Source organism: Capsicum annuum, chromosome 4 (assembly GCF_002878395.1).
Source record: "Capsicum annuum cultivar UCD-10X-F1 chromosome 4, UCD10Xv1.1, whole genome shotgun sequence".
In the NCBI taxonomy this organism is placed as follows: domain Eukaryota; kingdom Viridiplantae; phylum Streptophyta; class Magnoliopsida; order Solanales; family Solanaceae; genus Capsicum; species Capsicum annuum.
The window spans coordinates 227961700-227982610 of NC_061114.1; the positions used below are offsets into that span (position 1 = coordinate 227961700).

At 34.4% G+C, this 20911-nt stretch overlaps 2 protein-coding genes across 4 annotated transcripts; one reads left to right on the plus strand and one right to left on the minus strand.

Moving 5' to 3' along the window:
* Positions 1-3337, minus strand: LOC107869416 (agglutinin; the record flags this gene model as incomplete). Of its 2 annotated transcripts, none has more annotated exon segments than XM_016715957.2 (5): positions 1-196; positions 498-734; positions 1238-1582; positions 2477-2695; positions 3217-3337. In XM_016715957.2, coding segments are annotated over 5 exon segments (1000 nt in total), but the record flags the coding sequence as incomplete, so codon positions are not given.
* A 4550-nt stretch (positions 3338-7887) lies between these two features.
* On the plus strand, positions 7888-19791 carry LOC107866997 (5'-nucleotidase domain-containing protein 4). Of its 2 annotated transcripts, XM_016713070.2 has the most exons (18): positions 8363-8498; positions 10232-10319; positions 11149-11459; positions 11932-12009; positions 12147-12367; positions 12901-12993; positions 15072-15155; positions 15400-15513; positions 15681-15786; positions 15869-15931; positions 16022-16075; positions 16368-16425; positions 16943-17019; positions 18203-18273; positions 18728-18788; positions 18995-19054; positions 19329-19391; positions 19479-19791. In XM_016713070.2, the coding sequence occupies exons 3-18, from the start codon at positions 11178-11180 to the stop codon at positions 19605-19607; spliced, it is 1614 nt and encodes a 537-aa protein (XP_016568556.1). In that variant the 5' UTR covers positions 8363-8498; positions 10232-10319; positions 11149-11177; the 3' UTR covers positions 19608-19791. The 2 variants fall into 2 exon arrangements, with proteins under 2 accessions (XP_016568555.1, XP_016568556.1); XM_016713069.2 differs by lacking the exon at positions 10232-10319 and having other exon boundaries at positions 7888-8498.
* The last annotated feature ends 1120 nt before the right edge of the window (positions 19792-20911 follow it).

The following is a 20911-nucleotide window of genomic DNA, read 5'->3' on the forward strand; positions in this document are numbered from 1 at the left end:
CATGAAAACCAACAATCTTTCCTCTAGCTGCTGATGAACTGAAATAATTTCCAATTTCAGTTCCATATGGTCCATATTTTCCCTTACTTGTATAAAATGCAATTTGTCTTATTGTGTCATGGCCCCCATTGTTGTCAACTGGACTATAATATCCTTCAATTCCGATCAAGAACTCATTTTCACCATCAATGATTATCTGCATATCAAATCCACCAAAAATGAAAAATTAAATAATCTCGGGATTAGCTGTTTCGTCATTAGTTATCTCATCACTATGGTATAATAAATGGTGGAATAAATAATCCCGGGACTAACTAATGCTTCCCACCAAACATAGGATAACATAATCGTGCATTTTATTGCAGGACTATTATACCTTACACCTCACACAAAATGACCCCTCATTGTTAAAGTATCTCGTCTTAGTGGGGTTCCAATGCGAGTAACGAACACCAGATAGAAAAAAAAAAAAGAAGAGAAAATGTATTAATTCATACCTTTCTAATTGTGTCATTTCCAGCTCCAAGACCTCCATGAAGTTGTGACCAAAATAATGTTTTATCTAATTTCTTTTCATACTGAATTTGTATTCCAGATATAGCTGAGCTTATTGTATTCATATATACTTGTACTTGCTTGATAGTACTAAATACACCATCATCCCAACCTTTCCCACTACATCCTCCCCAAGGTCCAGCACTTCTTGGCACAATAGTCTTCATCACATCCAATTTCTGATTGTCAAAAAATATTCAGTATTTACACCAAATCATATTAATTTATCTAATAACATAAGAACATATATTAAGTGAAAGAAGTTTATTATGTGCAGACACATATCATGCATGTATCGATTCGGTATAAATATTGACCCTACAAAAAGGTTCTTTCCTCAGAAAGGTTCAATCAGTTGGATTTACGATTCTGGTAAGATCAGATAAGGATCTAGCTAGCAACAAGACCAAACTCGACTAACACATAAACAAACGTTAATAAAGGGCAGCCTGGTACACTAAACCTCCCACTGTGTGCAGGGTCAAGGGTGTATTGTATGCATGCAATCTTATCTTGCATTTTTGTTGGCGGCTTGAACCCGTGACCTCACGGTTACATGACAACAACTTTATCGGTTACTCCAAAGCTCCCCTTCAGATAAACTGACGTTAATAGCAAGTGCAATATTATAATTCCACATATATTAATTAAGAGAAAACAAAATTAGTAGTAGTATATGTACTTCATGGATTTCAATTTCTTCTACCAATAGTGGTTCATTTGGCTCAACTTTCTTTTGATCATCATCTTGTTTTTGTGGAGTTGTAGGAGTAGTTAGTTTCTGCAGATAAACACCAATAGCATCAAGATAAGAGCCACAACGCCCATGGAATCCAACAATGGCTCCACCTTCTTTCATCACAAGTGAAAATGGATTTCCATCACCCCCTTTATTACCAAATGGTCCATAAATATTCTTTCCATTTGTTACAAAACTTAGAGATTTTATAACCATTTTGCCACCATAATTTCCATATGTCCCCTTGATCCCTCTCAAATATTCCAATGGAGCTGCCTCGATAGTAACCTGGCATTAATGGAATAGTAGTGAAGTCAGAAAATTCGTTAAGGATTTTGGAAAGGTTCAAAAATACCATACTTGTATAAATTTGAACAACTTTTGTCGTTGCATTAGAAGTTTCTTTTATATTGAGAGAATTATCGAGGATATGACCCTAGATAGGAAGGTATGGAGGACGCGAATTAGGTTAAAGGGCTAGTGCGTAGAGGTGGAGCCAAAATTTCTGTTGAGGGATTCAAAATCTTAAGAAAAACTCACCGAAGGGGGATTCAACATCTACGATATACACATAAAAATCATTTTAATCATGTATTAATAATATATTTTTTCATCAAATGAGGTTCTAACGAACCCCCTGTTATTAGGCTGGCTTCGCCTCTGTAGTGCGTGTGGGTGAGTCGTAGTCAGTAGATAGGAGTGCTTTGGTGTACCCTTGCTAGTAGTCGTAGGGCTTTGCACATAGTTTGGAGTTTTTAGTAAGGAGGGTTTGGGTGAGTTGTGTGCTTTGGTATGCTTTCGGTTTGATAGTGTATAGTACTGGTGTCTTATTTCTCTTATTGCATCATGTTTCGTATTTTATTACGACTTTGTTTACTGTCTTCTTGTCCCGAGCTGGGAATCTATCGGAAAGAACCTCTTTACTTCTTCTTCTTCAGAGGTAGTGGCATGAACTGCGTACATTTTACCCTCCTCAGACCTTACTATGTGAGAATACACTGAGTATATATACATTAGTCAAATTACAATTCACACATGTATAGAGTATGTTCTTGTACAAACAATGAAAAAACTTATATAATAACAAGTAATTTTTCTTAATTCATAATCTCGATAATAAAGAAAAGAAAGGAAGCATATAATAATGTGTCAATAATCATGAGAAAATAAATAAATATGTACCTTGTCTCTTCGACCTCCATTGCCACCAAATCTTGGTGAATCAATAATATTTTGTTCATTATTAATAGTTCTAAACGTGATGGAGTCTATAATTTGTCCATGATTAATTAATATTTCTTTAATTGGACTTTTCAACTTGTAACTCCATTCATCTCCACCATTTCCTCCCCATGCCTCCACCAATATTGAATCTGCTTCATCATAACTCACTTGATTTCCCTTCACATGTATACATAACAAAAATAATCAAATGTTATTATATATATACACACAATATACATAGAGCTAATTAATATATATATATGTAAAAAGAAGAGTTATTAATGGTTGAACATTTTTTGAGTTTTGTATCTGAATTATTGGATTCTAAGCCGGAGGTCTATCGGAAACAGTTTCTCTACTTCACCTGAGGTAGTGGTATGGACTGCGTACACTCTACCCTCCCTAGACCCCACTAGGTGGGAATACACTGAGTATATGTGAATTATTGGGTGTGCGAATTTTCTACGTGAACCATCGCTAGCTATTTAAGGACACCAAAACTTTTGATTGTTCGCCACCGGAAATTGACTCGTAAAATTAATAGTTTATGTGTATTGTGCTATATAGTTGGTGATTGCTAGCTCAGGTAGAATACTCACGCACATAATAGTTTAGATATAAAACTCAAAAATTGAAATATTTTATTTGTGTTTTTCACGTTTCACTAGTAAAATGAAGAAAATTAAAGTCTAACTTACCATTTTTTGGCGATGTTTTTCGATACCTTTCTCCTAACAATATTTTTTATGCCAATCTCCTTATCATTATACAATTAGTATTTAAGGTGCATTTATAAGAGTAACAAACTTGTAAGTCATTAATTTTAAGAAAGGAATCATGTGCTTTGTACATATATAGGAAGTGAAGAAAAAGAAGGAGATGTGCTTAAGCAAAGGATAGAATAATTATTACAAGTTCACACTTCACATATGTGAGAATATTTTTTAATATTTGGTGAACCTTAAAGTTATAATGAGACTGTAGCTAGTATCAAGATTTTATTAATCTAGAAGCATCTATTACTAGTATGTTCATTATTCAATAAATATATGATGTGTGTATTTATATAAATTATTTATAGTCAATTCAATTATATATTTATAGCTAAAGGTTGGAGCTTCAAGTTGGTAATCATGTCTTTCTTTGGCTCCTTAACCTAAGAGGACGATGACCAGAGGAAGAGTCGGAATTCAACTAAGGGGTTCAATATTTAAAGAAAATTTAGTTGAAGAGGATTCAACACCTACTATAAATTTATAAAAAAAAATAATTTTAATCATGTATAAATGATATATTTTTTTTTATGATGAATCCCTGCCAAAGGGTTGGCTCCGTCCCTGATGATGACAACAACAAACAAACCTAGTGAAATTTCATAAGTCGAATTTAAAGAATATTAGAGTATACACAAATCTTAGAGATTGAGAAAATGTTTCTAAAAGACCTTTGCCTCATCAAACCCAATAGAGAGTAAATCTTTTCAAAATAATAATAGTACTATTCCAATATTACACTTGATTTAACCGCTACAAATTAATGTAAACATAAACCTTTTCTTTATTTATAAATATAAACGTGGTTACTGGTCAATTTTTAAAAAAATACTCAATAATTAATTTTGTATATTATTAAGTACAACCAACTACTTTCTCCGGTCCATTTACTTCACTCTCTTATTAAAAATAATTATTATAATTTACTTTTTTAATTTATGAGAAATTTATTACGTTTTTTCAATAATACCTCTACTATTAGATGACTACGTGAAGTGTATCAAATTCAAAATTATATTTTCAAAGCATATAGTTAATGAAGCTAAATTAGTAAAATTAACACCTAATTAATATTTTTTTTATGAGTATCTAACTAATAAAGCTAAATATAAGGGAGAATATTCACAAAAATATATACTGAACTTTGCGGGGTCTTATTACCTCCAAGACTTTTTAAAAATGAAATTATTACCCTCCCGAAATTCTACACCCATATTTGACCATTACAACCATATACTCTACAAACAACATTGGTAATACTACAATACACAAATTTTCACAATTTTTTCACCAAATTCTTGATTCTTCATTCTTGAAATTTGACTTTTATTTAGTTCATTAAGAAAATCTTTTCCCAAATTTGAAATTCAAATCGAAATTTTTTTTCAATAATTTTATTCAAATCGCAAACAAAGGGTTCCAAAATAACTGAGCATTATGCCTATCAAATGTCCAGAAACCACAGGAAAGAATTGGATAGCTCTACATCTCCAATATTTTCTTGGTCCTCCCCTTCGTTGCATAAACGTGTTCCCTAAGCTTCCAATTTCTCTCATTCGGATCCTCCATTAATCTCAATATCAAGTTCTCCGCAAATTTCATTATGAATCCCATCCTTCTCTTTTTTCCCGATTGATTACATACCCAAATCAAATACTAATCATATGTATATTAGTTAAAATATAAATATATATAATACCTAATAAATCACAATTCATACAGTAAAAACTCAATTTTGCTGAGGTGGTGGTGGCTGTCGGTGGTATTGCTGTCGGCGACAATGTTGGGTTGGTTGGTGGTGACAATGGTGGGTTAATTTTTCTATTTTTGATGGAATTGAAGAATACCCATTTGGTGTGTGTGTGTTGAAATTGGGTCAAATTGATGTAATTGAATTGAGTGTGTTGAAGATGACTCATTTGGTGTGTGTGTGATGAAATTATTTTCAATTCAATTTCAATTCAACTTCAATTCAACAATGGGGCACCAATTTAACACCATTGAAGAGAAGAAAAAAAAAAGAAAGAAGAGAGAAAAGAGAAGAGAAAAAATGAAAAATAAATGAAAAATATAAAAAATTTAAAAATCAGAAAATTGAGGGGCTATTTGACAAAAAAAAAAGTTTTAAACGTTTTTAATCACTCTCATGCGCTCAAGAGACGTGATTATACACACTTATCAAAGTGGGCTGATATATGCCATTAAAATACAATAAAAAAGTCTAGGGGGTAATAGGACCCTCGCAAAGTTCAGTATGCTCAACTAAAAATTCGATCAAACTTTCGGTATTTTTGTGAGTATTCTCCCTAAATTAGTTATATATTAGAGGGAGTTTCATGCTGAAGCAGGCAGCAGGTCGACATGCCTACTTCAGCTGCTACAACCGTGTTTTTACTGTATCATCCTTAATTAATTATTATAAGTTATCTACATATTAGAAAATTAATAATATTTAATACAAAGAAGTAAAATAAACAATTCGGACATGTCTGTTTCAGCTGTTTCAACCGTAATTTTACTATATCACCCCTAATTATTGTTATAAACCATCTAAGCATTAAAAAATTAATAATATTTAATTAAAAAAAAAGATGAAATAGACATAAAATAATAAATTAACTTTTGATGTTTTAAATTAACTTGACGTCTTATATGAGGCTCACTTATGTTATTTTCACAAGTAATTTTTTATCGTTATTATGATATATCACTTTGAATACATGTCGGCTTCGCGGCTTCAATCGTGATTTTACTATATCATCCCTAATTACTTATTTGGTTATTTAAGCATTAAAAATTATATTATTAGTATCCTATATAAGAAGTTACAATAAGTAGCTGAAGCAGGCTGCTCATGTTCGATATGCTTGTCTCAACTGTTTCAATCCTGATTTTATTATATCACCCCTAAGTAATTATTATAAGTCATTTATGTATTAAAAAACTAATAATATTTAATAAAAAACTAAAATAGATATTTATGACATGACTGTTTCAACTACTTCAATCGTAATTTTACTAAATTATCCATATTCAATTATTATAAGTCATTTATGTATTAAAAAATTAATAATATTTAATAAAAAAAATATAAAATAGACTTAAAATGATAAATTAATTTTTGATGTTTTAAATTAACATGACGTCTTATATGGAGCTACCTAAAAAAAAATTCACAAGTATTTTTTATAATAATTTTACTATGTCACTTCTAATTAGTAGAATAGAAAAGAAATTATAAAATCGCAATAACTAATAACTTAAATTATTTTAAAAAATATAATTTACTATCAATGTCACAAAAGTTTGAACAACTTAAAATATCGTTATGCAAATTTCATCAATCTAAATATAATATTATATCTCTAACTTAGAATTTATCAACAAAAAAAATAAAGCTTTTAATTAAATGATAGAATTATACGTAAAAATTTTAAGGATTAATATTGGATCGCGCTTAGCACGACTTAAGCCGGCTAGTATAATGAAACAAGGGAGTATCCTTTTATCTCATCTTATATTATATGATTCAGAATGCAAGGATCACACTATTTAATTATAATTGAATTTTTATTTTTTTTTGAATGAAAGTTAAAATTCTTATTAGTACACGAACCATTCTTTTCCCTGAAGCAACACGTCAATTCTTAAATAGTAGTAATATATGATAGTGTTGATTCCAGCTGCAATGAAGTATGAGAATATGATTTGTAAAGATTCTATTTTTTGTTTTTAATTAGACAACGACTTGTGTTGCTAATTATTTGACAAATAAGGAATGAATGGTCTTGCTTTAATGCTTTTGAAAAGTGATTAATTTTTTTTTTCCCACGTGAATAAATTCAATGTAAATAGCACTATTGTTCTGATGTTATTTAACAACTTTTTAGCAAAAAAAAAAAACAAAACATAATGGGCAATTTAAGAACAACATCAATAAAGAAGTTTATCAGTTGGTGTAATTTCAATAATTATGTTTCATATTTACGCTATTTTTTTAAATATGTTTCAAAAAGAATGATCTATCTTCTTCATCTTAAATTTTCTTTCTCGATTTTTATATATAGTTATCTTAAAATTTAAATTATTATTAGTTTAAAATTTTTAAATAAAATTAATTTGTTTTTTCCTTTTTTTTTTCAAGAATTATTCTTGAAAACTCCAAACATCTCAATTATGAAGCGGACGACACATAAATAAAATAAATAGTTGATAAATAAAAATTATATAACTTAAGACATAAATGAAGATAAAATATTCAAACCGTCTTTTAATTAATATTTTCTTGAAAGAATGCAAAAGAAAAACACGAATAGTAACTTGCACAAAAAGAAAAAAAAAATTATTGTATGAAAATGATTAATTTTAAACCTTCAATAACTTATTTATTATCACATAAATATATGACTAATCACGCATATGTTAAGTTAATTTGATTATCACTTCTTATTTCTTAAATTTCATGCACAATCAAAGTAAAATTTGATCCCTATAAATATACAGTGGTAGAATATTCTTACTGAATGAATACTACTGTTACCACAGTAAATATAATATTTTAAGAACATATATAATGAGAGCCTCAAAAATTGTAAATGGCAGTGAAAATTTCACCTGTCTACATCCTTTACGATTTTTTCATTTCTATTATTTATACCTTCAATTTCCCGGCAATTCAAATTCACTCTCCGGTAACCAACTCCGTCGGAACCCTATCCACGTGTCAACTCAATATACCGCCACGTCATTTCCTTCAACCTCACAATTCTGCGGGAATCGGATTCCGTATAGAAATGGAAAACCGAATATAATCCGGAATACCAGTTGTGTGTATACAGTAGTAGAATTTGTCCGTCCACTTGTTTAATGTATGAAGGGGCTAAATTGTTGTTGTAATAATAATAGTAATAATAATGGTAGTATATTAGAAGCATTATCAGTTACAAGGAATAGTAGCACCAAGTTTTGGGTGCTACACGCGGCATTTGATTCTTCTTGTAATTCTGGATTAAACAACAAAATCAAATGGCTATTTAATGCGAAGATGCGAATCCCTAAGCGTTCAGTTTCACTTTGCCTTTCTGTATTCTCTCCCAAGGAACTATTTGTTTCCTCTTTCTCGAGAAGCTTTAGTTTTCATTTGGGGATTCAAAGTTCTTTAAGTTCTGATCGTTTTCAGAGCAGAGGAGAACCAGTTCGTTACAAAGGTTGGTGCTTTTTTTTTTTTTTTTTTTTTTTGCTTATAATTTTGACGTAAGTTTCTGTCATTTTTTTGTTATTAGCTGTTGTTTGTTGTACGTCTTTTACTTCGCTTTGGACTGTTTTTTCTTGAGCTGAGGGTCTATCGGAAACAACTATGTAGTAGGGGTAAGGTTTGTGTACTATTTTGTGGTATTACACTGGGTATGTTGTTATTGTTGTTGTTTCGGTTTCGTCCATATTAAAATGTTATTAGCTGTTAGCTCTTGTACTTTCGTTGCTATGGCTTTGGACTGTTTTAGGTCTATGTACGCTCTATCCTCCTCAGACCCCACTTCGTGGGATCATGCTGGTTATGTCGTGTTGTTTTTTGCGTTTTTTATTATTACTTGTTGTTTCTTGTATTTCCGTTACTTCTATTTTTTTTGGACTGTTTTCTTCTTGGGCTGAGGTCTATTGGAAATGGTCTCTCTACCTGTGATGTAGGGGTAAGGTTTGTGTATATTTTTTGGACCCCACTTTATGGATTCACTATGTATGTTGTGTTGTTAGTCCTACCATTTTTGTTATTAGCTTTTGTTTTTTGTACCTCATTACTTCTTTTTCGTTTTTTGGACTGCTTTGGACTATTTTTTTCCTCGAGCTGAGGGTCTATTGGAAACAACCTCTCTTCCTCTGAGGTAGAGGTAAGGTCCACGGATACTGTATCCTCTCTAGACTTCTCTTTGAGGGATTATACTGGGTATGTTGTTGTTTCTGCCAGTTTTGGATTATGGGGTTGGGGAAGGGGAAGGGGTGTTAGAAGGGAACAAAAGTTGTTTTTCTTTTACTGTTCATTAGTGTTTATTTTCAACAGCTAACTCAACACTATTTTTCTGGGAAATGTACAGTTGTATCTTAGTGGTTTTGTGCGGTCCTTTCATTTTATTTTGTTGAGTGAGTTCTATTTAATCACTTCTCTTGTGGAGTTTTTGTGGTAATTGACTTCTCTTTCTTTAAGGTTGAGGGTCTAGCGGAAACAACCTCTCTACCTCTGAGGTAGGGATAAGGTCTGCGTATACTCTCTACTCTCCAGACCCCACTTTGTGGGATTACACTGGTCATGTTGTGTTGTTGTTTTTGTTGTTTCTGCATTTTTGGGTTTTGGTGTGGGAGAAGGGGAGGTATTAGAAAGGGATATTAGTTGTTTCTTTTACTATTCATCAGTATTTATTAAGTTAAACAGTTAACTCAAAACTGTTTTTTCTTGAAAATGTACTGTTGTATATTAGTGGTGTTTTGCGGTCCCTTTCATTTTTTCTTCTGTTCTATATGAACACTTCTCTTGTGATGTTAAGAAGTATCATTTCAAACCGTATTTAGAGTTGAGGAATTTCCTTGGTAATGGCCTTCTCTTTCTTTAAGGCTGGAAACTTCAGTGTTGAGAATTTTAAGCTTGAACAATTTTTATTTAAGAAGCAGAATTGTTTCTGCTATCTAGAAAAGTTGATTAGGTCCAGTTGAAGGCTTTTTTTTTTCCAAAATTTCTGTGTTACTTTGATGTCCTTCCAAAGTAGTTAGGTCTATGATCTATGGTCTTACTTTCTTGTCTCAGTTATGGCTGCTTGCGAGTTATGGGTTATGCTTCTTGAATAGTTGATCTAGAAGAGACAATTCCACTTAATAGGTTATATGGAGCTTAGCTTATATTTACAATAGGAGTTCGATTGTAACGAGTGAAATTCACTTTGGTGAAATATAGGTATTCCTTGGAGCATATCTTGGAGTATAGGCTTACACATTGGGAGATAAACCTGGTGCGTTGAGTTGGTTAACAAGTGGGATTAAAGGTAAGATGCTAAGATTTTGGTCCTACTGTCCTAGGAAGAGTCACTTCGTTCAAAAGTATACTCATGGTTCTTGTAATTTTCCTACAGTACCTAAGTTAATATCTATAGTATTATTTCCTCTACCCAACGGAATTTGAGAAAGTTGGTGCTGATGAGTTTGGTGTTTGTTACTATTATATCAAAGTTGCTTTATGTGGGTGGAAATTGACGTTTGGAATTTCAAATAATTATGTTAGATGCGGCTGAGATAGAGAGTTACTTCCTCTTGGTGGTGAATGTTTTTTTTAAATCTCTTTTAATGTTAATAATAAATTTGTGGAGAATGTATTTTTGGTAGTCTGCATTTAAATCAACAATTTTCTCTTTTTAAACTTTGCTTATAAAGAAAATTTCTTTTTAATACCTTCGCCTAATTACTCTGCATGGTTGTTTTATCGGTATACAGTGTTTAAGCAATGATATTATAATGTTATGCAATCTAATATTAAGATTAATCAACGTAAACTAGAAGTTGATGCATACCATAATGAGTTTTTAATTGAATGATTGTAATCAAAGGCCAGAAGATGACATGCAACTATTCCTTGGTGCCAATTCTATACTCTCATCTCTAAGTATAGGTTTTGGCCTTGTCTTATAGGAACCAGCATTGTATCGGTCAAAAACTCTTTTGTTCTTTGGGTGTTTTCTCTGTGAGTTCGTGATGTTTTTCCTATTCCCCAAGCACTGAACAGGAAGCTTTGCATGCTGCAATTTCCAATTATTGGAGTTTGGCGTGTTCATATACAATCGTCTACTGACTAAGTTTCATTATGATTCTACTGTTCAGGGAGAGATCAGTTACATACAAGTTGTACGATGGATGGGATTGGTGTAGATACCAGGGCGGCACTGATTGAGAAGAAAACTGGTGCCAATGGTGATCAGGGTTCGTTCATATGGTCATCTCCCGAAGGAGGGAGTGACATTGCCATAGGAAAGCAGATATTCTGTAATCGGTCCTTAAACATGAAAAATATAGTTGCTGTTGGATTTGACATGGACTACACCCTGGCACAGTACAAGCCTGAGACTTTTGAATCTCTTGCATATGAAGGCACAGTCAGAAAGCTTGTGTATAATTTAGGATACCCTTCCAAGGTACTTGTAATACGTGTATAAGGAGAAGTCTGAATAGGAATTAATGAGGCATATTGATGTGCTAGTTAGCTGTCTCAGTGTGCATCTATTGCTTTGGCAGTTGCCGAGTAAGATTATTCATCTAGTCTGTGGATATTATGCTCAATTCATTTAATGTGTGTATTAGGCTATTAGCATTAATTGTGACTTTCAATGGCCTAGAGTGTTGTATTAGTGTGTAGTATGCATAATGTTGAGTTGAAGTTCTTGTTTACATGATTTATGAAATGTGGAGCCTCATTCTGTCTGCGGTGTAAAAGCAGTTAGTTGTTTTTGGTATACATTGTTGAGGGTGATTACTGCAAAAGTTCACGGCTCATTTATTTATGTGCTGACAGATTATTTGACTATTGAATCTGATTTTTCATTTTTTATTATTAATGTTGTATAAAGTGATAACTAGAAGATTTTTCACCATTTGTATGTTGTGTAGCTGTTGGAATGGTCATTTGATTGGAGCTACATGGTCAGAGGTTTAGTTCTTGATAAAAAGAGGGGGAATATATTAAAGGTTTGTCCCCACTTTGTCCTTGCATTGTAATTGTTTCCTGTCTTAATCATTAATTTCACTTCGGCCTCACCTATTGTTGTAGTTTCATTTCTTTCTTATTTAACTATTCTTCCTTTTTCTGCTTGCTCATGTAACAGATGGATCGACACAAATATGTGAAAGTAGCTTATCATGGATTTAGAGAGCTTTCCAAGGAAGATAAAGTTGCTACTTATGGCAATACCTTGCTTCGGGATTCATTTGATGAACCTGACTATGCACTTATTGATACCCTTTTCTCTCTCGCTGAAGCCTACTTATTCGCTCAGTTGGTGGACTTCAAAGACAAAAATCCAGGAAAAGTTCCTGGAGATGCAGAGTAAGAGAGTAACCAGTAATCTTTTTTAGCTTTATGGACGGTAATGCCAACCAACGAAAATTCACTTTATTTTCAGTAGGCGTTTGGCCATGAAAACCAACAAAAAATCACTTTATTTGGAATTTTCAAAGTTGGAGTTGTTTTTGGCCATACATTTTGCTGTTAATATTTAGAATTCAAATGTATTTTTTTTAAAAATATAAAATATGATTTGAACATGGAATATAATTTAAATGGGGTTATTTTACGAAAATAAAAAATTTAGGATTTTTGAAATAAAAAATTTAAAAGTGAATCCAAATAAAGTGATTTTCGAAATCCCATGTACAACTTCAAGTTGTATTTGGTATTTTTATGGACAGACAAGGATTCCAGAATAAAGTGAATAATTATTCCAGAATGAAGTGAATAATATTCTTGGCCAAGCGGGTCCTTAATATTCCTTGTGTTTTCAGTGCCTACTGCTTTAACGGAAGCATTCTGTCAATGTGTAGGCTTCTTGGTATGCTAATACTCTTAACACTTTCTTGCAGCTACTCTCGCATGTACAAGGATGTTAGAGCAGCAGTAGATTTGTGTCACCGTGATGGGACTTTGAAGCAGATGGTTGCAAAAGATCCAAAAAGGTATGGGCAACTGTTTTGTTGCTTTTTAAGAGCGTACCATATTGAGTGGTAATTAGTAACTCTGTGCATCGTTTGATATGCCAGGGAATGTTAGATTGATGGACCTTAGAAAACAAGACATTCTTCACCCTAGGGTGTTGCCTCAAACTTAAAACTTTTTCCATTTTAGTTGTTGCATATGCACATGCTACGTTTGTTTTGCATTGATACTTTATTTCTCATAAAAGCTTGTGTGATATGTTTATCCCGGTCTTGTCTTCTGTTGCATGTAACCTGTTTGTTTTCTAATATGAAAACAAGGATGTAATTGGATAGAAAAGATATTAACAATTTTATCCTGAACGAAGAGTGAGACGAAGACTTTAACCATCACTTTCATGCTGTTCTTATAATTAAGGACATGTACGATGGAGGAAAGACCCAGGTGAGGACTGCGGGAGGAGACTCAGAGCATTTTCTGGTCGAGATATGGTTGCATCAGGGATCAACTCTTAGTCCGTTCCTTTTTGCTTTGGTGATGGACGTGTTGTCGCAGAGTATTTAAGGCGAGGTGCCTTGGTGTATGTTATTTGCGGATGATGTAGTTTTGATTGATGAGACGCGAGGGGGTGTGAATGACAAATTGGAGGTTTGGAGGCAAACCCTTGAGTCTAAGGGCTTCAGGTTGAGTAGGTCCAAGACGGAGTACTTGGAATGCAAGTTTAGTGACTTGAGGCAGGAGGACGAAATGGTGGTGAGGTTGGACTCCCAGGATGTTTGTAAGAGGGATAGTTTTAAGTATCTTGGGTCTATGATTTAGAGGAATGATGAGATTGATGAGGATGTCTCTAAACGTATTGGAGCAGGTTGGATCAAGTGAAGGCTCGACTCGGGAGTGTTGTGTGATAAGAAGGTGTCCTTTAAGCTTAAAGGCAAATTCTATAGAGTGGCAGTCCGTCCGGCCATGTTGTATGGAGCGGAGTGTTGGTCAGTCAAGCACTCGCACATCCAAAAATTGAATGTGGCGGAAATGAGAATGTTGCGTTGGATGTGTGGGCTTACTAGAGGGGACAAAGTTAAGAATGAGATTATCCGGAAGAAGGTGGGAGTGGCTTCTGTGGAGGACAAGATGCGGGAAGGAAGGCTGAGATGATTTGGGCATGTGATGGGAGGGGCACGGATGCCCCAGTTCGTAGGTGTGAGAGGCTAGCTTTGGTTGGCTTCATGAGGGGTAGAGGTAGGCCGAAGAAGTACTGGAGGGAGGTGATTAGACATGACATGGAACAACTTCAGCTTACTTACTGAAGACATGACCCTAGATAGGAAGGTGTGGAAGGCGCGGATAAGGGTAGCAGGCTAGTGTGAGTGTGTGGGTTGTAGCAAGCAGTCAAGAGAGATCTTGTGTAGCAGGGTTAGTAATCCTAGGACTGTGTATATAGGTGCCTTTAATATGTGAGTGTATGTTACAACTAGGTGAGTGTCCTATCTCTTATTTCTTAGTTCCTATTTTCTTACTTCGTGTTGCCCTTATTTCTCGTATTGCGTATTCCTCTGATTTCGATTTTATTATTTCTTATTCCTTATTTATGTTATGTCATCCATCCCCTTGTTTATTATTCTTTATCTTAACCGGGGGTCTATCGGAAACAACCTCTCTACTTCTTCGGAGGTAGCGGTATGTACTGCGTACATCTTACCCTCCCTCGACCTCACTTTGTGGGAATACACTGGGTTTTTTGTTGTTGTTGTTGTTGTTGTTATTGATGATGCTGTTCTTATAGGAATTATCAATTATTCTAAACTATCCTGTCATTCATTAGTTAGATTTAAGTGGAAAAAGGTAGCTGGAAGCAGTCTTCCACTTCTCCCTGAAAAGCTAAAGGCCCTGGTGTTGTAGGAGTGTGGTGCGCTTAGGGCAGTAGAAGATAGTTGTTACTGTAGCAGACCATATTTCAGGAAATCTAGAGATAATTGGCTGTTCCTGTTCCTGTTCCATATTTAGGGAGTGTAGCTTCTTAACCTATGGGCTTGTTATTCTCATAACACTCCTTGCTTGACTAAAATTTGATAATTTTGCCATCTGCCTTTGCCAACATCAGATATATCAATGAGGATACCTCAATTGTTCCGATGCTCAAAATGCTTAGAGAATCTGGACGTGCTACTTTTCTGGTAACAAACAGGTGAGGATGCTCTCACAGAAGTCTTCCTTCTGTCAGTTTTTTGTTTGTTTTTCTTTTGTTGGGTTGTTTTAGGGGTTTTGCTGTTCTTTTTTAATTCTTTTGGGGGGTGGGGTGGTTGGGGTGGAGGTAGCACTAGATGATGCTCTTTCTGAAGTCTCTATGAGTCGTATTGCCTGAAAGATTCTTCAGGCAATAGATTCTGCATTCGTTATATTTTATAAGGATCTTAATTACATGTGTGCAGCTTGTGGGACTATACAAACATTGTTATGAACTTCCTTTGTGGGCCTAAACCCTCTGCTGGAAGTAGTTCCAGATTTGATTGGCTTCAGTACTTTGATATTGTCATCACTGGCAGGTCATTTTCTTCCCTTGAAACTTCCGAGAATATGCATATGCACTTCTTTAGATGCCAACCATATGCAGCCATATCAGGGAAAATGGGTGCCTCTGTTTATATTTGCAGCTATTATTTGTAGAGTTACGATCACCGGGCCGACAAACAAGTACTTGATTTTTATGCAGTGCAAAACCAGGTTTTTTCCATGATGAAATTCGTGCAAACCTCTTTGAGGTTGAACCTGAAAGTGGCATGCTTATCAACACTGATAATGGGACTCCTATGGCACAGGTCGGTGCAGAAAACTTGGTTTTCTCTTGGCCACTGTGTTTCCTCTATTTTGTGCATGTTCTAACTTTGTCCAAAACAATAGGTGGGGTGCACTTCTTCGGAATTGCTTTTAAAGAGTTTGAAGGAAGGCTGCAGAATTTTCCAGGTGTGGATGCAGATATAATTCATGCTGCATCGTCTGTGGAATTTAATGGTTTGTGTAAAATGACCGAATATTTTCCTAATTTCTCTTCAGGGGGGAAATGTTGGCCATTTGCATAAGTTACTTTCAATTGAGTCAAGCTCACAGGTATTGCATCGGCATCAATTTAATAGTCTTGTCTTGATTGCTTAGTCCTGTTTTCAGCTTTCCTTTTGGTTAAGGATATACTATGTGCAAGCACAAATTCATATCTTTAAATGCTCTGTATGTCTGGAAGAGCTGGCATATAAAGCTTTTAGGAAGTTATGGAGGGAAGGGATAGTGGATTTACTTGGTGTTATCTTGAGCTCTGGCCATGGTTCTAGTTGGGTGATTAACTATGTTTAAGTTACATTTTTGTTTACTTATTTGGATGTAACGTATTGTTCTCTTCAATTAGGTTCTTTATGTTGGAGATCACATTTACGGTGATATCTTACGCAGCAAAAAGGTTTTGGGTATGCATTCGCCACTCATGTGCTCCTTCTTGCTTTATTCTTTGTTGCTTATTTATAACTTCATATATTTTGGTAGTTTGTTTTAAAGACTGCTGCGGCCCACCTTTCTAGTTCATCATACTAGGTATATGCAAATGATACCTATATATTAGAGCAAAATTAGAACAACTATGATAAGGGAAACTTTTTTGCTTCGATTCTAATAAAACTAATTATAGTTAAGCATTTACATTATTTGTGACCATGTGCAACTAGATCACAAAAACTGTTGACTAGCTGTTATATTTAAGCGCTAATAATGACATTAAAAGAATTTCCATGACTTTCAAGAACCACTATTTACATGGATGGAAAGAAAATTAATGTCCTCTAATTTTCTCTCCAGTTTTCCACGATCTCAGCTCTATAATCATATCCCTCCTGTAGCTTATCCCGCATGCCTCTTTTATTTGTTTTTCTTTGCTTCTTTTTAAAAAGTTTGAATTCTAAACTTTAGGATCTTATGATGTTTGAGCAGGTTGGAGAACAATGCTTGTTGTTCCAGAGCTTGAGAGAGAGGTTGAACTTCTCTGGGAGCTAAAGGATACTCGCAAGGTATATAAGCATATCCTTCGGCTCATTCTCTGTACTCCATTAGGTTTTCTTGTACTTCATATGCAAGGTATATAAGCATATCCTTCTGCTCATTCTCTGTACTCCATTAGGTTTTCTTGTACTTTATATGCTTCGTAGCTCTCTATACGTGAAAATGTTATTCAACAAGAACAATTGCATATGGGGAAATTTGTTGTGCTTGTGTCTTATCTGATGTGTTAAATAAGGGCGGGATCATTGAAGTGCTTGTCAACTTTGTGTTGCACCGGATGTCTTGGAAGTAACGGTTGATGTCTTTATTGAGTACAAAAGTATTATGGACTGATCATTTACATGTCCAAATAAAATTGACAAGGAGGAAATCTTGTCAATATTCCTAAGATGTCATAGCATATTGACATTGAGTTTCAAAAATTGATATTCTAATCCCTAGCGGCTAATCGTTGATTTTGTGCTTACAGTCATCAATATTCTAAAATTACATAATATTTTTGTGAAGTAAACAAATTATGTTACCTTTTGAGTAGCTCATAGTTTGGCCGGCTCACTTGCATTAAGATGATAGACCTTAGGCTAATTCGGTCCCTAAAGCTGACTTTGGGGATTCTCTTTAAGATTATATAAGGAGATAATAATCCATCACTCAACCACTGTGGTTCATTTTAACACCCCTTTTGGACATCCAGCCTCCAGGCCTGCACATGCGGAGCGTAGATAATATAACATGGGAACCCAATATTGGGTAACATATCCAGGGATGAGTCTGACTCCTTAACATATCAATAACACGTACCTGGGGCCTAACTCAACCCAAAAGTTATCACATAAGTAAGGATTGTCCAAGACCATATTAAGAGGCCACAACTGACACTGTAAACATTGGACGCTTTAACAGCAGCTTTCTGCGTACACTACACCCTCCCCATACTCCACTTGTGAGAATATACTGGTCTGTTGTTGTAGGTCTTTTGATATGTTTTTTATATTCAAATTTCATGGAGAAGCAATTGTGTTTCTGATCTAAGTAAAGAACTTCTCTCCATATGCCGAACACTAGTTATATGCGATTAATTTTCTGTAAAGTTATAGTATTTTACTTCAAATCCAAAAAGTCTGTTTTATGCTCTGCTACATGGTAATGGTAAGTGGTAATGTAATAATTGCAATTTTCACATGTTTGCAGCAACTTCAGTTATTGAGGAATCAGCGTGATCACATTGAAGATGAAATACACCATCTTAAGTGGTCCCTCAAGTAATGATTCTCTCCATTTCATTTTGTATTCGAGAACCATACGTGCATGACTTTTTGGTGGTGCATTTTGTCTGTCCAACTGTTATCATGTTGAGTCCGTTCTGCTAAGGAAGTACAAGGTTAAAAGAAATGAGAAAATAAAGAAGCAAAATCAAGTTTGCTGGAGAATTCATACAACCGGCTTCAGCTAGTTTTAGATTGAGGTTTAATTGATTGAATGATTGATTGAAGGTTGTTAGTTACGAGTACACACTTCCTGCCTCTTTGTAACTTTTCTCAGTGTGGAGTAGTCTTGTGATTGAGCAGTGTCAAGTTTCCTTTAAGTTGAAAAATTAAGGAACATTTTATTTGTGTCGTTCATAGAACCATTTTGACAATGAATACTCTTACATTGATGTTAATATTTTTAATCTATCATCCGAATTTGTCTTAAAGTAAAAAATTTATGCTTCAGATCTAAAGATACTGATGATGCCAACAAGGAAAAGATGTTTTCGGAGCTTGACAAGCTGCAGGTAGGTTATTTCAAGATAGTATCAGTAGGAAAATAGTTTTCAACATAATAAGAGAAACAGTTTTATATCTGGTCGATTTTTCTACATTGATGTCTGTCACCTGGAGAATCAAATGTACTCGATTGCATTGAAGCAAATAGGCTATGACATATTTTCTGTTATGGGGTTCAATTAATCTGGTGTTTTAATGGTGTCATTTTTTATAGTCCCAAAGTGAGGAGGTCAGGCTCAGTCATCAGCAAGCACAACAAGAATGTCACCAAAAGGTATGAGCGTCTATGAGAGAATTTCCTCTAAACGTAGAATTATTTCTTTAGGGAACAGTTCATTCTTGTCTGGAGCGCTTTAGTGAAATATTTTAAATAATATCTGATATGCAATTATACTTTCTTTTAACTTTGTGAAGTCAATGCATATATTCGTAAACTTTTATTCTCTTAGTCGTATTTGATACATGCGTTATTAATAAATCGATTTGGATTTTCCACAAGAAAAGTAGTACACTTTTTTCGTTCTGATGAGGTCATCAAATATTTACAGTTCCACAAGGTCTGGGGGCAACTGATGAAGACGGGGTATCAAAATTCTCGTTTTGCACATCAGGTAAGATTAAATACTTGGGAAGTATCCTGCACTTTGTGGGCGTGATCTTTACTTGAAAACTGAAGTTCTGTTTTGGTTGATTCACAGGTAGAGAGGTTCGCTTGCCTCTATACAAGCCAGGTGACCAACTTGAGCTTGTACTCTCCGGACAAGTATTATCGACCCAGTGAGGATTTCATGCCTCACGAATTTGACATCTTCTCCATTTTAAGATGAGCTTTGGTCATTCTAACTTGTAGGTGCATCCATGTGTTTTATATTTTCAGTTTGTTGGTTTTGGCCGTCTGGAATGCAACATTTTAAGTTGTACCAAACGTAGAAAATCTTTTGGTTTTGTGATTAAATAACTCAACTGTATCATATTTTGTTTGTGCTATCTCATATATGTGCTTACCTGATTTGTGATTTTGCATTATATAAAGCAAAAATGAACGATAATCGGGTAGTCTGAAGAATATTATACCTCTTTCACCACATTTGGAGTATTCTGAGGGAGATGAGCAATTTGTAATTGGCTAATCAATCTGGGTAGTGAGTGAGATTGTCCTCCCTGTTCATTAGTGAAGGCCAGTCCGTTACTCTTCGATATCAAACATTAAATATTGCTTGACAAAGGAAAGATACATACTAGTTTCTTATAAAGGTCGTTGAGGAATGTGGCGTAGTGAGTGAGATTGTCCTTGTCCTCGTCCTTTAATTAGAGGTCTTGAGTTCGAGTCAATGGGAATGAAAAACCATTTTCCAATAATTTGAGAAGCTATTTCCGCATATGATCAATGACATTTATGCCCTTATTTTGTGTTGGTCTTTAGTTTATGTTCCTCGTAAATGTTTTTATATCACAATATCCCCTATGTTATTCCCCGCTTGACTTCAGTTTCTAAAGATGGTCAGTTGTTGAAGAATCTTCAACATTAAAGATTATCAGCTTTTTTAAGGGCAATTCGTGCAATTTCAACTATTGACAGTTGTCCACCATCTTCCTTTGGAGAAAAGAATTTGAAAAAGAACATCCAAATCATACACCAAGAAAGGATGATTCTACTGAATCTTCTTTACCACAAGCATATCATGTCAAATGGCTTGCCATTCTTTTTGCGAAAAATGTCAGCTTCTCCATGTTCCCTGGGTTATGGATATGCTGTTACCTGTTGTTGTTCATTACAGGCTGGAGAATTCTCTACTTGTAATCATCTTTGGCCCAAAATAAACTTTGATGTGATCTTTTGGAAATGTTGAATTTTGTTACAAGTTTCATAATCTTGCTTTTACACATTTGTGAGGGGAATCACATCCTTTTGACTATAAGCAAAAGGATGAGGCACATTATATTCCCACTTCATTGTACAGTCCCCTCAAAGGAAGATGATCACTTTATGCTTGTTCTTAATGGACTAAGCCAGTCCAAAGAGAGGAATCTTCACACAAAGAGCTGGTCGGAATCATTTCAATTTTTTGTCTTCTCTTGAGCCAGGGTCTGTCAGAAACAACCTCTCTATCTCACCTCCGAGTAGGGGCGG